Here is a 17,927-nt window from a genome sequence, read left to right on the forward strand (position 1 = left end):
GTGCGTGTTTGTAGTGTGTTAGTGTGTGTTAGTGTGTGTTAGTGTGTGTGTTAATGTGTGTGTGTTAGTGTGTGTGTTAGTGTGTGTGTTTCTAGTGTGTTAGTGTGTGTTAGTGTGTGTTAGTGTGTGTGTTAGTGTGTGTTATTGTGTGTCAGTGTGTGTGTTAGTGTGTGTTAGTGTGTGTGCTAGTGTGTGTGTTAGTAGTGTGTTAGTGTGTGTGTTAGTGGTGTGTTAGTAGTGTGTTAGTGTGTGTGTTAGTGGTGTGTTAGTGTGTGTGTTAGTGCGTGTGTTAGTGTGTGTGTTAGTGTGTGTTTGTAGTGTGTTAGTGTGTGTTAGTGTGTGTTAGTGTGTGTGTTAGTGTGTGTTAGTGTGTGTTAGTGTGTGTCAGTGTGTGTTAGTGTGTTAGTGTGTGTTAGTGTGTGTGTTAGTGTGTGTGTTAGTGTGTGTTAGTAGTGTGTTAGTGTGTGTTAGTAGTGTGTGTTAGTGTGTGTTAGTGTGTGTGTTAGTGTGTGTTAGTGTGTGTGTTAGTGTGTGTTAGTAGTGTGTTAGTAGTGTGTGTTAGTGTGTGTCAGTGTGTGTCAGTGTGTGTTAGTGTGTGTTATTGTGTGTCAGTGTGTGTGTTAGTGTGTGTTAGTGTGTGTGTTAGTGTGTGTGTTAGTAGTGTGTTAGTGTGTGTGTTAGTGGTGTGTTAGTAGTGTGTTAGTGTGTGTGTTAGTGGTGTGTTAGTGTGTGTGTTAGTGTGTGTGTTAGTGTGTGTGTTAGTGTGTGTTTGTAGTGTGTTAGTGTGTGTTAGTGTGTGTTAGTGTGTGTGTTAGTGTGTGTTAGTGTGTGTTAGTGTGTGTCAGTGTGTGTTAGTGTGTTAGTGTGTGTTAGTGTGTGTGTTAGTGTGTGTGTTAGTGTGTGTTAGTAGTGTGTTAGTGTGTGTTAGTAGTGTGTGTTAGTGTGTGTTAGTGTGTGTGTTAGTGTGTGTTAGTGTGTGTGTTAGTGTGTGTTAGTAGTGTGTTAGTAGTGTGTGTTAGTGTGTGTTAGTGTGTGTCAGTGTGTGTCAGTGTGTGTTAGTGCGTTAAGGGGAGCGGTAGTGTAGCTGTTAGCGCTACGCTGCACCACGAACCTGGCGTCCCGAGATCGATTCCCGCTCACGGCCAACACCAGTGACGATTATCTGAACCGGTCCTGGGTCTCCCTTAGGTCGACTCAGCCTCAAATGAGTACCCGGTACGGTGTGTAAACATCGCCACGTGGTGCTGGCCACCCACCCACCCCCTCGTGTACCGTTTCAGCCTTCATAAGTACTCGCTAGCAACACTTGCCCCCGCAGTCTGTTAAGGCTACACGGGGGATCTTTGGCTTTGTGTGTACGAGTCTGTGACCACAATCGCTATGACCACAACTTCATTCACACCGTGCGACGCGTTTGCTGTGTGCGTCTTATTTTCAGGTGCGTCTTATCATCCGGACAGTCGGGTATCTGCGAGATCAATAATATAGGAACAATTGCTGTGGCATCCCCACAAGGCAAAGACAAAGATCCCCCGTGCAGCCTAAGCAGACTTGAGGGACAAGTGCTGTTAGCGAGCAGCATCTAAGCAGGCAGGCACGACACACAAGGAAGTTGGGGGGGGGGGGGGGGGCAAGCGCCACGCCCGACCGCCTTTGTCTCCCCAGTGGCGATGTTGACACACCGCACCACAAGACACACACACACACACATATATATGCAGCTGCACATTTTGGGCTCGCTTCGGCTGCCACTTGCATATGCGATTAATAAATAATACTGAGCTCCCTTTAGCTCCCATCTCCGTGCCGCTCTAAATACAGAGTTCCAGACAACTAAAGACGATATCACTAAATGTGTGGATATGCAATCCATCTGAAAATGTGCGCGCGCGTGTGTGTGTGTGTGCACGTGGAGAGCGGTGGTGCAGCGGTTAGCGCGCTGCGATACGAACCCGGCGATCCCAGTTCGATTCCCGCTCATGGCCAACGCCAGTGACGATTCTCGGAGCCGGTCCCGGGCCTGCCCTAGATCGACTCAGCCTCAAACGAGTACCTGGTGCGGTGTGTAAACATCGCCGCTCGCGAGACAAAGGCGGCCGGGCGTGGTGCTGGCCACCCGCCCCCTCGTGTGCCGTGCCGACGGCACACGAGGGGGCCGTCGGCACGGCACACTCACTCACGGCTGTTGTCCCAACAGTCTGTTAAGGCTACACGGGGGACCTTTGTCTTTGGAGGGGAGCGGTTGGGCATTCCGTATTGTGAGCTAAGAACCCGGTGCCTCTGAGTTCTATTCGCAGCCCGGACTGCACATCAACTCACGAATCATCTCCACCGGGTGCTGGGTATCTCCTAGGTCGGCTCAGCCTCAAATGAGCTCCTGGTGCGGCGTGTGTAAACACTGGGGAGACAAAGGCGGCCTTGCGTAAAGTTGGCAAGCAACACCACCTCCCTCGTGTGCCATAAGCGGTCTTAATAGGCGCTCGCTGACAGCGCTTTTCCCTAAAGTCTGTTAAGGCTATTGGGGGTGGGGGGGGTCTTTGTTTTTTTGTATAGGTACGTATGCACGTGTCTGCACGTATGCATGTATAATGCATACGTGCAGCTACAAAAAAAACCCCAATGCAACGGCTATACCCCGAATAGCTTATAGAGCGAATATAAGGGGCGACGGGAGGGAGGGAGAGAGAGGGAGATTGAGGTGGGGGGGGGAGATGGAGGGAGGGAGGAATGGGTGAGAGCTGTGGATGCATTGTGTCCCGAGTGTATGTACGCACGGATGTGTGTGTGTGTGTGTGATGGAGTGTGTGTGTGCGTGCGCGAGTGTGATTCGGGCGTGGTGCTCGCCACACCAACGCCCTCTCGTACGCCGTAGGTGCGGACTTAATAGGTGCTCGCTAACAGCACTTGCTCCGACAGCCCGTGTAGGCTACACGGGGGATCTTTGTCTTTGTGTATGATGGAGAGCCGCAGGGGAGACGTGGAGAGATCGCGCGTAGGGGCCCCGCATCTCGCATGCGTGCGCGTGCGTTACTGTATGCATTGCTGTGTACACGTCCGCGTATTCACGTGTCTGAGTCCGTGTATGAACGTGTACATGTCTGTGTATTAATGAGCGTGTTCACGTATGCACATCCACGTGTCCGTATCGATACAGTGTGTGGAAGTGCATTTTTGCCGCTTTGGTATTCGCGCGCGCGCGCGAGTCTGGAGCGGTGTCACATCGGTTGGCGCGCTGCGCCGAGAACCACCGAATGATCATCGGAAGGTGATTCTCTGAACCGGTTCCGTACCACCGCTGGGATGACTCGGCCCTCGTTGGAGTAACTTGTCCGTGCGAACGTCAGAAGGTCAGTACTGCGTATACACGCCACATCTGTGCATGCAAACGTGTGCGTGCGTGCGCGCGCGCGTGTGTTGAAACTCCAAGCTGGAAGAGAGCGGTGGAGGATGGAGAGAAAGAGGTGAGAATGAAGACGGGACGGAAGGAACGGAGGAGGAGGAGATGGAGCAAGAGGAGGAGGAGGTAGAGAGAGCGGGAGGGCTGAGAAGGGGGAGGACGGGACGGAGCCGAGGAGAGAGGGCAGCAGCAGAGGAGGAGAGAGCGGGGACAGAGGTGGAGGAAGGGAGACAGAGGAGGAGTGAGGAGGAGGAGGAGAGAGGGGAACAGAGGTGGAGGAAGAAGGGAGACAGAGGGAGGGAGATGTTCAGGGATGCGGGAGAAGGGGTTTGGAGAAAGTCAAACTCGGCAACCATTGGCGGGGGTGACGTCCCGGTGAGGTGGAGGGAAGACGGATCGAGTTAACACACCACACACACACACACCACGCGCACACACACACACACACCACACACACACATCACACACCACACGCACCACACAATTTTTTTTTTAGAACCGTGACGTCATGGCTCGCTCTCTCTCCTACCGTGATCGGCCGCGCGTTCGGAAAACTCCACCGTTCCACCTGTGTGGTGCTGGTGGTGTTGTGATCTCAAACTCTTCCTTAAACCTCCTCCTCCTCTAACTCACAGGGGTCGCGTCGGAAAAAATAGGGCACAAAAAGCCGCTACCGGCTATTGCAATCCATCTGGCTTTCTGAGAAATATTTTACAGGTTTCAGTTTTTTTCTAGCCAGTGGGGGGGGAGATTTTTAGTTTCTCGCTTGGATGCCAATAGAGAAGATATATTTTTTCAAGAGGGGGGGGGGGTGGAAGGTTTTTTATAATACATTTTTTTTTTAGTTCACAGATTAATTTCGCGCGTTGTGTGTGTTTGTGTATGACTTACAGCTGCGTCGGAGTTGGTAAATATATTTTAGTGTGTCCGTTTAATTATTTTTTAGCATATTATCCTTCATAACGAGAATCCGTGCTTACTTATATACACACACACGCGCGCGCGCCTTTGGCTGGCATGCCGAATTGAACAGCGTTCCAACATTTTTTTTCTCTCTTTCCGTGAATATAAATTATAATTTTTTTTGGTGCTTCTAAATATCCCAACTGGCAGAGTGGATTCGAGAGACATTATTTAGTAGCAAGTCAGCGCAGCCCCCGCTGTGCCTCCCTCTACTCTCCTCTCTCTCTCTCGCCGCCTTTGCCTCTCTCGGTTTTATTTTGCGAGTCTTTAAACTCAACAACAACAACAACGACGACGCGTTGTATAATGAGCTAAGCAATCTGAAAAGACGATGTCATATACACAGTTCGGATACCCCTACACCACTACTACACAGGTAAGTGTAATCGAGTTTTCGTATGACTTCGCGCACCGCTACGTCTGATTGTTTACAACGGGGTCGTAATCGTCTCTAGAAAAATCATTGCCAGCATCGGCATCACGGCATCCGTGTTCACTCCACTGCTGGATGAAGGCCGCTCGTCACGCCGTCTCTCGCGATCCTGCCATGTAACGATCCTACCGTGCGCGCACACACACGCACACACACGCGCACACACACGCACACACACGCAAACACAAACACACACACACGCGCACACACACACGCACACACACACACACACACGCGCGCGCGCCGATTTCATCGCTCCGTCTCCACGCGGGTGGTTCCCGTCCTCTCTGCCTCTCTCTCTCACGCGTCCCATACCTTGGATTGCACTCCGTCATCATCCTCGGAGCCCCTTGAATCGTCGTCGTTGTCATCATCATCAACATCCTTTGCAAGACCGCTTACTTTTCTTAACAGTCGTAATTGTGCACGTAATGTGATTAGCTAATAGTACGACGATGATGATGATGATGATAGTCATAATGAGAGTTGATGTTGCTGGTATTAGCAGTTGCTGCTGTTAGAATATTAAGGGGATTGATGGAGCAGACCCAGACGGGACCTGCTCAGAGAACCACTCGACACTGATGCTAGCCGGGAATCGAACTCGGGTCCCACCGGGTATGTGCAAGGAGCGCGCTCATACCACGGCACCACCACCGCTCCACATTAATTAAGCCAATTAACATCGCACCCCGAGCAATGAATCGTTTCGACGAGAACCATAAATGGTTAATGATTAGCTCCGGCGTATGTGCACGCAACGTTACAACCCTTTGTTCTACCCACCGCTGGATGAGGGCCTCTCTCCGCTCAGTGCCGGGGGGTCTTTTGACCATACTTCACCGCGATTAGGTCAGCGCGGATCGGTGACGTTGGAACTGCGTGCGGCACAGCAACGGATTTAATTTGGCGGTTCCGTGTCGCGTTCACGTTGATGGACTTGGAGAGATCGCGAGACTGTTTGGGATGAATAACGCGAGACGCGCCTCGACCGCTTTGTGAAGCACTTTGCAATGACGTCTTGACATTATCTGTGCGCGCGCGCGCGCGCGTGTGTGTGTGTGTGTACGTCTGTCTGTGTGTGTGTGTGTATGTATGTCTGTAGGTGTTTTTGTGTATGTAAGTCTGTGAGTGTGTGTGTGTACGTCTGTGTGTGTATGTATGTCTGTAGGTGTTTTGTGTATGTAAGTCTGTGAGTGTGTGTGTGTACGTTTGCCTGTCTGTGTATGTCTGTAGGTGTTTTTGTGTGTGTAAGTCTGTGAGTGTGTGTGTGTACGTTTGCCTGTCTGTGTATGTCTGTAGGTGTTTTTGTGTATGTAAGTCTGTGAGTGTGTGTGTCTGTCTGTGTATGTCTGGAGGTGTATTTGTGTATGTAAGTCTGTGAGTGTGTGTCTGTGTATGTCTGTCTGTCGGTGTCTTTGTGCATGTAAGTCTGTGAGTGTGTGTGTGTACGTCTGCCTGTGTGTCTGTAGGTGTATTTGTGTATGTAAATCTGTGAGTGTGTGTGTCTGTCTGTGTATGTCTGGAGGTGTATTTGTGTATGTAAGTCTGTGAGTGTGTGTGTCTGTCTGTCTGTAGGTGTCTTTGTGCATGTAAGTCTGTGAGTGTGTACGTCTGTCTGTGTATGTCTGTATAAGTTTTTGTATGCGTGTGTGGATGTGCGTGTGTCTGTCTGTCTGTGTATGTATGTCTGTAGGTGTATTTGTACATGTAAGTCTGTGAGTGTGTGTGTGTCTGTGTATGTCTGTAGGTGTATTTGTACATGTAAGTCTGTGAGTGTGTGTGTGTCTGTGTATGTCTGTAGGTGTATTTGTACATGTAAGTCTGTGTGTGTACGTCTGTTTGTGTATGTATGTCTGTAGGTGTATTTGTACTTGTAAGTTTGTGCGTGTGTGTGTCTGTCTGTGTATGTCTGTCTAAGTTTCTGTATGCGTGTGTGTGTCTGTCTGTGTATGTATGTCTGTCTGTGTATGTATGTCTGTAGGTGTATTTGTACATGCAAGTCTGTGAGTGTGTGTGTCTGTCTAAGTTTTTGTATGCGTGTGCATCTGTGTGTGCATGCGTCTGTGTGTACATGTGTTTGTGTACATGCGTCTGTGTGTGTGTCTGTCTGTGCGTATGTTTCCGTCGTGGGGAGCGGTAGCGCATCGGTTAGCGCCCTGCGCTACGAAACCGATGACCCCGCTTAGATTCCTACTCACGGCCACCACCAGTGACGATTATCGGAACCCGGTCCTGGGCGTCTCCTAGGTCGACTCAGCCTCAAATAAGTACCAGTTGCGGTGTGTAAACATCGCCACTGGGGAAACGAAGGCGATCGGGCGTGATGCTGGCAAAACCCAGTCCCTCGTGCGCCGTGCCAGCCTTCATAGGTGCTCGCTAACCAGCACTTGCCCCCAGAGTCTGCTAAAGCTACACGGGGGATCTTTGTCTTTATTGGTGCGTAAGTGCGCGTGTGCGTGTGTCGAGCGCGGTGGAACAGAGGTTCGGCGCAACAGCTACGAACCCGCCCCACACCTAAGTTCGGCTCCCGGTCACGGCTAACATCAGTAGCCCATGGTATTCAAGCAGGTAGGTCCTGGTCGAATCAGCATTCAATGAGTACCCGTCTGTAATAAGCATCAGCATGGGGGAGACAAAGGCGGCCGGGCGTGTTTCTACACCATAATTGGTGCTTGCTAACAGCATTTTCCCCAACAACCTCTGCAGACAATACGGGGATTGTTTCTTGTTGTGTGAGTAATGCCGCTGATGCTTATTGGTGTGCGTCTGTGTGCATGTACGTGTGTATATGCGTGCGTGTGTATATACATCTGTGTGTGTGTATATATGCATTTGTGTGTGTGTACATGCGTCTGTGTGTACATGCGTGTGTGTGTGCATGCGTGTGTGTACACATGCGTGTGTGTACATGTGTGTGTGTACATGCGTGTGTGTGTACATGTGTGTGTACATGCGTGTGTGTGTACATGCGTCTGTGTGTACATGCGTGTGTGTGTTTATGCGTCTGTGTGTACATGCGTGTGTGTGTACATGCGTCTGTGTGTGCATGCGTCTGTGTGTGCATGCGTGTGTGTACATGTGTGTGTGTACATGCGTGTGTGTGTGTACATGCGTGTGTACACATGCGTGTGTGTGTACATGCGTCTGTGTGTGCATTCGTGTGTGTACATGCGTCTGTGTGTACATGTGTGTGTGTGAATGCGTGTGTGTGTACATGCGTGTGTGTATGTGTGCATGCGTGTTTGCACATGCGTCTGTGTGTGTACATGCGTGTGTGTGTACATGCGTCTGTGTGTGAATGCGTGTGTGTGTACATGCGTGTGTGTGTGTGCATGCGTGTTTGCACATGCGTCTGTGTGTGTACATGCGTGTGTGTGTGTACATGCGTGTTTGCACATGCGTATGTGTGTGTACATGCGTGTGTGTACATGCGTGTGTGTACATGCGTGTGTGTGTACATGCGTGCCTGTGGAGCGGTGGTGTAGCGGTTAGCGCGCTGCGCTACGAACCTGGCGACCCGGGTTCGATTCCCGTTCACGGCCAACACCGGTGACGATTATCTGAACCGGTCCCGGGCCTCCCCTAGGTCGACTCAGCCTCAAATGAGTACCTGGTGCGGTGTGTAAACATCGCCACTGGGGAGACAAAGGCGGTCGGGCGTGGTGCTGGCCACCCACCCCCTCGTGTACCGTACTGGCCTTCATAGGTGCTCGCTAACAGCACTTGCCCCTACAGTCTGTTAAGGCTATACGGGGGATCTTTGCCGGTGGACGCGTCTCTGTGTGTATGTGCGCGTGTGTGTGTGTGTGGGTGCATGCGTCTCTGTGTTGCACACGCGTGTGTGCTCGCGTGTGTACGTAAGTGTGTGTGTGCACATGCTTACGTCTAAGATTTTAGCGGCGTATTAACGGGAGCCACAGCCAGGCTTGCTGTGGGGATGCGAGTTGAGCCGGCGTGCTCTGTAAAAGCCGCATGCGAGTGAGAAGCCTTGCGTCCTGTTTGACATTGACTTCGTGTTGACGGGGTGTGTGTCTGTGTGTGTGTGTCTGTGTGTGTGTGCGCCCTTGAGTGTGAGTGGAGATGATGATGATGATATGTTCATTATACTTATGATGATGATGATGATAATTGTAAAAGTAATTGTGCGTTGATGATGATGACAGTCTTACGATGATTATTAGCGTCTTATATGATGATTGATGATGCATATATGATGATGATGATTATACTGTATTATCGTGATGATAATTATATGATCATGATAAAGCTAATGGTGAGTTCATGATGATGATGACAATCTTACGATGATTATCATCTGATGTGATTATGATGATGGATGATGATTATATGATGAGTATACAGTACGATCATGATGATGAGTGTATGCCCGTTATACTTATGAAGATGATAATTGTAAAGGTAATGGTGCGTTCATGATAATGATGGCAATCTTACTATGATGATTATCATCTCAACTGATTATACAATACGATGATGATGATGATTATATTATCATGATACTTATGATGATGATAATTTATAGAGGTAATGGTGAGTTCATGATGATGATGATGACAATCTTACGATGATTATTTTTGTCTTATATGATGATTATATGATAATGATTATTAAAGTTTTATAGTGATTTGGTGATAAATATATTTTGATGATCTGATCATGATCATCTGATGATGAAGATTTAATGGATTTAATGATGATGGTGATGACGATGATGATTGTGACAATCTGATGACGTTGATGAAGAGTTTATGATAATGTATGGTAATGTATTATGTTATAAAGATAATGATACCATGATGGCAATTAAAGTATTATCATAATTGACACAATGAACTGATAATGCTGATGAACATTTACTTTTGATTGATTATGCTCGTGATGATGATCACGATGAAATTATGTTATCATTTGATGATCATGAAAATTAACGGCTCTCTCTCTCTATATATATGTGACCCTATTGCCAAACGTCTCGCTATGATTTTCTCCCTCGCTCACTCTCTCACACAAAGACAAAGGTCCCCCCTACAGCCTGAACAGACTTCTGGCCAACTAACTTGTAGTGAACAAATTTCGATTTAAAGCTTTCGTGACTGCAGGGATTCATATCATTGGTTCTTTCGGTAAAAGTCACGTAGAAGGGAAATAATGTTTTATTTTATTATTTTATTATTTCCCTTCTACGCGACTTTACCGAAAGAACCAAGAATATAAATTTGGAGTGAACACTTTACGAAGGCCGGAACCACGCCCGGCCGCCTTTGTCTCCCCAGTCGCGATGTTTACACACCGCACCAGGTACACATTTGAGGCTGAGTCGACCTAGGAGAGGCCCAGGACCGGTTCAGATAATCGTCACCGTTGTTGGCCGTGAGCGGGAATTGAACTCTGGTAGCCAGGTTCGTAGCGCAGCGCGCTAACCGCTACACCACCGCTCCCCACAAACACACACACAGACACACTATACGCACACGCACACATATAGAGACAGACACACACAGTTACAGGCAGACACATACAGACACACACACACACGGCACGATCGTAACGTTGGGATGATTGCTTACAGAAAGGGGAATGTGAGTATGCATTTCTCTTCGTTGTGTAGCGTATTGTACGTGTGCGCGTGTGTCGTATGTGTGTCTATCGTGTGTGTTGTCTCTTGTTTATGTGTGTCTATCGTGTGTGATGTGTTTAACGTGTGTGTGTGTCTAAGTTTCTGTGTGCGCGTGTGTCGTGTGTGTCGTGTGTGTGTGTCTAAGTTTCTGTATGCGTGTGTGTGTGATGTGTGTATCGTGTGCGCGTGTGTCGTGTGTGTATCGTGTGTGCTGTCTCTTGTTTATGTGTGTCTATCATGTGTGATATGTTTAACGTGTGTGTGTGTCTAAGTTTATGTATGCGTGTGTGTGTGTGTGTGTCTATCGTGTGTGTGTGTGTCTAAGTTTATGTCTCCATGTGCGTGTGTGATGTGTGTTTCGTGTGTGTCTAAGTTTATGTCTGCGTGTGTGAGTGTTTGATGTGTGTATTGTGTGTGTGTAAGTTTATGTCTGCGTGTGTGTGTGTCTAACGTGTGTGTGTGTCAAAGTTTCTGTGTGCGTGTGTGTGTGATGTGTGTATTGTATGTGTGTCTAAGTTTATGTCTGCGTGTGTGTGTGTCTAACCTGTGTGTGTCTAAGTTTCTGTAAGCGTGTGTGTGTGTGATGTGTGTATGCGTGTGTGTGTGTATGACTAACGTGTGTGTGTCTAAGTGTATGTATCGTGTGTGTGTGTCTAAGTTTATGCCTGCGTGTGTGTGATGTGTCTATCGTGTATGTGTGTGTCTAAGTTTATGTCTGCGTGTGTGTATGACTAACGTGTGTGTGTCTAAGTTTCTGTAAGCGTGTGTGTGTGTGATGTGTGTATGCGTGTGTGTGTGTATGTCTAACGTGTGTGTGTCTAAGTGTCTGTATGCGTGTGTGTGTGTGTGTTTGTCTAAAGTGTGCGGCTCGGGGCGTCACGGTGGCTAGGAGATGTTAACTCCCTCTCCTCTTATACGGAAGATCGTGGGTTCGATCCCGACCCTGACAACGCCTGCTGCCGCTGTATATTTGGAGTTTGCGGTGTCTCTCTCCCCGTGGTCGCGTGGAATGTCCTCCGCCTCCTCCGGTTTTTGCCTCCACATTTATAATATGTGTACGTTTAGAGAACCTGGCTGCTATCAATGTCCACGTGATAAGCCACTTCGTTGAGCTATCATCTGTGGCCAGGTCGCTTCTGAAGAAAATAGCTACACAGCTTAGTGGGCTTTATCTGGTAAAATAAAAAAAGAGAGTTTAAGCCAGTTAGTGTGCGTGTCGTGCGTGGTGCTGGCCACCCACCCCCCTCGTGCGCCGCGCCCAACTTCATAGCCGCTCGCTGACAGCACTTGCCCCAACAGTCTGTTGAGACTATACGGGGGCTCTTTGTCTTTGTGTGCGCAGTGATCGGTTAGCGCGCTGTGCAATATACCACCTGGCCACCTGAGTTCGAATCCCGGCCACGGTTAACGTCAGTGATGAGTGGTTACGTGAACCGGTCATGGGCCTCCACTCGCATCACTTGGTGCGGTGTGTACACTCATCAGTACTGGGGAGACAAAGGTGGCCGGGACTGGGGCTGGCCACACCACCCCCTCGTACCGGGCACTCTGCCGGCCTTCATAATTGCTCGTTTACAGCACTTGCCCCAACAGTCTAATGTGGCCTATATGGGTATTCTTTTTATGTGTGTGTGTGTGTGCAATGTGTACGCGCCCGTGTGTACACGCGTGTGTGTCTGTGTGTTCTTGCCCATAACCGTGCGTCTATTAACTTGTCTGTGTACATGCACACAACGGGGAGCGGAGTGCAGCGGTTAGCGCGCTGCGCTACGAACCCGGCGACTCGAGTTTGATTCCCGCTCACGGCCAACACCCGCTGACGATTATCCGAATGGGTCCTGGGGCTCCCCTAGGTCGACTCAGCCACAAATCGCTGCCTGGTGCGGTGTGTAAACATCGCCGCTGGGGAGACAAAGGCGGCCGGGCGTGGTGCTGGCCACCCACCCCCTCGCGTGCTGTGCCGGCCTTCATAGGTGCTCGCTAACAGCACTTGCCCCAACAGTCTGTTAAGGCTGTACGGGGACTATTTGTCTTTGGTTATAAGCGGTTGAGTCGCGGTTTGCGCAATCAACTACGAACCCGGCAACCCGAGTTTGATTCCCGCTCAAGGCCGACACCAATCACGTTTATCTGAACCGGTCGTGGGCCTCCCCTAGGTCGACTCAGCCTCAATTTGGTGCTCACTAACAGCACTTGCCCCAACAGTCTGTTCAGACTATCCTGGGGATATTTGTCTTTGTATGTGCGTATGTTCTTGTATCTACTAATGTACCCCCTACGTTTGGAACGCGTCCGTGACCGTCTATATGTACATGCACGCTCGTGTGTGTCTGCTTGCTTGCATGCGGAGAGCGGTGGCGCAGTAGTTAGCGCACTGCGCTGTCCGAACCGGGCGACCCGAGTTCAGCTACCGATCACGAAGGATTAAAGTGGTGAATAATTTGAACCAGTTCCTGGGCCCGGCCTAGGTCTACTCAGCCTTAAATGAGTGTCTGGTGCTGCGTGCTAGCATCAGCGCTGGGAAGACAAAGGCGGTCGGGCGCGGGGTTGGCCATCCAACCAATCGCGTGCCGTGCCGGGCTTGATCGGTGTTCGCTAACAGCACTTGCCACCAGTATGTTAAATGTATATACGGGGGAACTTTGTATGTTGTATTCGTGTACGTACATTTTACAGGTACTACACACGGAGTCTGTGTACCCAAGTACATGTGTGTGGATTATTCCTCCGTCTAATACATATTGCCTAAAAATCTATATAATCATCATCACCATTATTAGTACTTGCTCATAAAATCACTAATTGATGCTATCATACATCTAAAATCAATACCATCATCCATTATCATCGCCAGTTTTCATAATCATCATCATCATCATCACAATTGTACATTGCAAAGTATCCCTTTCGTAATCATTGCATTCAACATCATTTCAAAAGCAAGCCCACCATGTGTTATACAATCATCACGATCATTATTACTACCACCTCATCATAACACTCCTACTCATCACATAAATCATCATCATTCTGAAATCAAGTGAATCATCATTAGTACAGCGACATCATCATGATCAATAATGATCAACAATACTTCAAATATCATCAACAGGAGTACTACCACAGTCACCACCATCACCATCATCCTCACCACCACCTCAACCACCATCACTACCATCTTCACCACCACAACCATCACCACCATCTTCACCACTATCACCATCATCCTCACCACCACCTCAACCACCACCATCACCACCATCCTCACCACCACCTCCACAACCATCACCACCATCCTCACCACCACCTCCACAACCATCACCACCATCCTCACCACTTTCACCATAAATCTCACCACCACCATCACCACCATCCTCACCACCACCTCCACAACCATCACCACCATCCTCACCACTTTCACCACCATCCTCACCACCACCTCAACCACCACCATCACCACCATCCTCACCACCACCTCCACAACCATCACCACCATCCTCACCACTTTCACCATCATTCTCACCAACACCTCAACCACCACAATCACCACCATCCTCACCACTATCACCACCATCTTTACCTCCACCTCAACCACCACCATACTCACCACTCCGACAATCAATCAGCACCACCATCACCGTTAGTATGATAACTTGCATAGTGCTCTTTGTTGCTGTCCGCTTGGCGTTCCGTGCCGCCCGACCGCGATTTAAGAACGAGCATCTCCACCATGACGAGCACCATCAGCACCCACACCTCATCATGAAATCTCTCTCCTCCTCCTCCTCCGCACACTCAGCTCCTCGTTTCCTCGCCTCCCTCCTCCTCCGTCATCCCGGGCATCATCAGCGGCATCAGCAACAACAACAACAACAGCAGCAGCAGCAGCAACAACAACAGCAACAACAACAGCAGCAACAGCAGCAGCAGCGGCGGCGGTGGCATCATTAGCCCTCCCTGCTACGACAGCAACAACAGCAGCAACATCAACAACAGAGGTTCAAATTCCGCCCCGGTGGGCGGCACCACAGGTTCGACTCCGGGTTCGCGAGTGGCCACGGGACCTGCCACCCCTCCTCCGCTTCACCCGTCGGCCGTGGCTGCCCCCACGGTCTGCTGCTCCCCGTACAACAGCCGACTGTTGGCCTCGGCGGCTGCCCGAGGAGACCTCACGGCCCTCGGGGTCTATGGGGGTTCGTACGCAGCGGCAGCCGCGGCACAGGGATACGGGAATTACGTCCCCTACGGAGCGGAGCCGTCTGCCTTCTACTCGCCGCTGGTGAGTGGTGCAAGGGCCGGGCGGGCGTGAGAGCGTGAGTGAAGGACTGGGTGAGTGGTTGTGTGAGTGGATGAGTGAAATGGTGAGTGAGTGGATGGCTAGGTGAGTGGATAAGTGAGTGGATGAGTGAATGGCTGGGTGAGTTGATAAGTGAATTGTGGCTGGGTGAGTGGATGAGTGAGTGGATGAGTGAATGACTGGGTCAGTAAATGGCTGGGTGAGTGGATCAGTGAATGGCTGGGTGAGTGGATGAGTGAGTGGATGAGTGACAGGGTGGGTGAGTAGATGAGTGACTGACTGGGTGAGTGGATGAGTGGATGTCTGGGTGAGTAAATGGCTGGGTGAGTGGATGAGTGAGTGGATGAGTGAATGGCTGGGTGAGTGGATGAGTTAATGTCTGGGTGAGTGGATGAGTGAATGACTGGGTGAGTGAATGAGTGAGCGAATAAGTTAGTGGGTTGGTGAGTGAGTGAGTAAGTGGTTGAGTGAGTGGCTGCGTGAGCGAATGAGTGGGTGAGTGATTACGTGGATGAGCGCATGCATGGATGGGTGATTCAGTGGGTGAGTGAGTGTACACTTTATGTGTGTGTGCGCGCTCCCTTGACATGTGCTGTTACTCGCTAACAGCACTTGCCCCAACAGTCTGGTAAAGGCTACACTAGGGGTCTTTGTTTGCGTTGGGAGGTGTGAGTGAGCGGGTGAGTTTGGTTAAAGTGCAGCCGTGTAATGTATGCGCATGAGTGAGTGCGTATTAGTGTGTTCTGGGCCTCCCCTGGGTCGAATCAGCCTCAAATGAGTACCTGGTGTGGTGTGTAAACATCGCCACTCGGGAGACAAAGGCGGCCGGGCGTGATTCTGGCCACGAAACCAAATGGTGTGACATTGCTGCCTTTCATAGGTGCTTGCTAACAGCACTTGCCCTCCCAGCAGTCTGTTGAAGGATATACGGGAGAGCTTTGTCTTCGTGAATAGCGGTGTGCAAGTGGTTTGGGTTGTGTCTTGTCAATTTGTAAGTTTGTATGAAGGGGGCCGTTGAAACAACGGCGGAAGTGTTTGTACCGTCGCAATGTTCAGCAGCAGTTGGCGTGAGATAGCAATTGCAGGGCTGCGCCTCTACCTGGTTAATATTAACAACACAGTACCTTCTTCTTGGTTCTTTCGGTAAAGTCACGTAGAATGGAAATAATAAAATAATAAAAATAAAACATAATAAAATAATTCTCACGACGTTTCATTCAGACGCTGTCTCCCCGACAGACCTGGTCTTCACCTGAGGACGGCTGCTTGCGTTGTGGCCGAAACGTCGTGAGAATCATTTTATTATTTTTTATTTTTATTATTTTATTATTTCCATTCTACGTGACTTTACCGAAAGAACCAAGAAGATGAATCCCTGCAGTCACGAAAGCTTTAAATCGAAACACAGTACCTGTATAACCACAGTTGCTTGATTACCGGCTGGATCATTCAAGGAGCGTTGTCATTGTTGTTACGACTCAACCATCTCGAGTCATTCACGTCCAACGCGATGATCCGCGATGAGCTCATCTCGGGGTGAGATCGTCTCGTGTATCGTGTGAAAGCAAGTACGTGAATGTCCATGTCGGGTGGTGGAGGGTTACAATGCAGTATTGGAATTTTACGACCTCACGATCTCACCAGAAAAGAAACGAACTGTGAATGCGTTGATAGAATTATCGGCGTACAATGTAAGGTGCAATGATGTAGGATTACACTGGTCAACAACAACAAAAAACATTTTATTCTGGCCTGGACTTTTGCAGCTGTTTTAGACTAATTTCAGGATGCTGATTCCACATTTGATCTCAAATTTGCTCTATCACATCTCATTTTTATGCTATCGGCATACCCCATTTTCATTGATTTTACCCGAAATTAACTCTGTCACTTATGATTGCAAGTTGTTGCGAGTCAGTGACTGCTTTAGTGTTAAAATATGGTGCTGTATTTTTTAGGATCGTGTGTTTATAATATCATTTTATGTAGATATCCACATTTATTTAATATTTTTCTTCTGCAGTTTTTATTGAAAATGCAACATTTGATATCTCAAAAACCTGATGTGATAGACAAAATCTGATTCCAGATTTGGAATCAGCAAAATTACCTTAAAACCATTGAAATACCTTATGCCAGAAAAAAGTGTGTTGACCAGTGTTATGGATAGGTGTAGACATTGTACTCTAATGTCAGTAGTGGACTAGTGGTATCTTACGCCCTTAATCCGAGTGAGACATTGTAAGCCGGGCTATAGGCGGTGGCATGGCCCAGCGGCAGTGCACGGTTCGAACCGAGGGGCCGCCCTGATCAACACCGCTGACGAATGTGTTCAGTTATTTTGGTTCTGGTTGAACTGAATTGCAGAGCCATCCGAATGTAATCGCATTGACACGACGTGACTTTGATGAAGAAAAACGCTAGCGATCACGATTCTGTCGATTATTCTGCGTTATTGATTACAATAGCAGGTGGGCCATTGCGTATGAACACGTGACGGTTCACCCGCGTGGGTGTTAGCAAAGCTTGACTCTGCTGATGAGTTACTGAATGTCGAAACCGGTCAAAGGTTTCGCAGTTTTGCAAAACCAATGCGGCTTCAGGATCAAGAGGGACTTGCAGAGGGTCGTGCGGCTGATGCAATGTGTAAACAAATGCACTACTTCGCAGGGAAACGCATTGACAACTCGTGTCGTTGCTAACATAAAGCTACACGTTTGACGCTGAGAGCCGTGAACAATGTTGAATAGTTCGGCGGTCACCGCCTCACTGCCATCTGCGAGTCGGTAACGCGACGAGATATTGCAGCACCACGTGATGGGAGGCGGGGAGCACCACGTGACGCCCTGCTGTGGGCGAGGCGACGAAACGTCGAGTGGGGACTGAGCGGCGACACTTAGAGTTTGACGTTCGATCGAGCGATTGGTTGTTGTTGTTGTTGGTGGTGGTGGTGGTGATTATTGAATTTGTTGTTGATTATTGGAATGTTGTTGTTGTTGGTGGTGGTGATTAATCAATTGGTTGTTGTTGGTGGTGGTGATTAGTGGATTGATTGTTGTTGTTGATGGTGGTTTTTCAATTGGCCGTTATTGTTGATTATTCGATTGGTTGTTGTTATTGTTGGTGGTGGCGGTGATGATGATTGAATTGGTTGTTGTTGGTGTTTGTTTAATTGGTTGTTGTTGTTGGTGATTAT

At 49.0% G+C, this 17,927-nt stretch overlaps 1 protein-coding gene across 1 annotated transcript in view; it reads left to right on the forward strand.

Annotated features, from left to right (window-relative positions):
* Positions 1-17,927, forward strand: part of LOC144732236 (iroquois-class homeodomain protein IRX-6-like) — a 101,359-nt gene that overhangs the window by 48,157 nt on the left and 35,275 nt on the right. The window contains exon 2 of the mRNA XM_078613635.1: positions 14,466-14,713. Coding sequence (XP_078469761.1) covers positions 14,466-14,713 — 248 coding nt within the window. The remainder of the gene's footprint in view (positions 1-14,465; positions 14,714-17,927) is intronic.

This window comes from Lampetra planeri, chromosome 42 (assembly GCF_965212315.1).
Source record: "Lampetra planeri chromosome 42, kcLamPlan1.2.h2, whole genome shotgun sequence".
NCBI classification, from domain to species: Eukaryota; Metazoa; Chordata; class Hyperoartia; order Petromyzontiformes; family Petromyzontidae; genus Lampetra; species Lampetra planeri.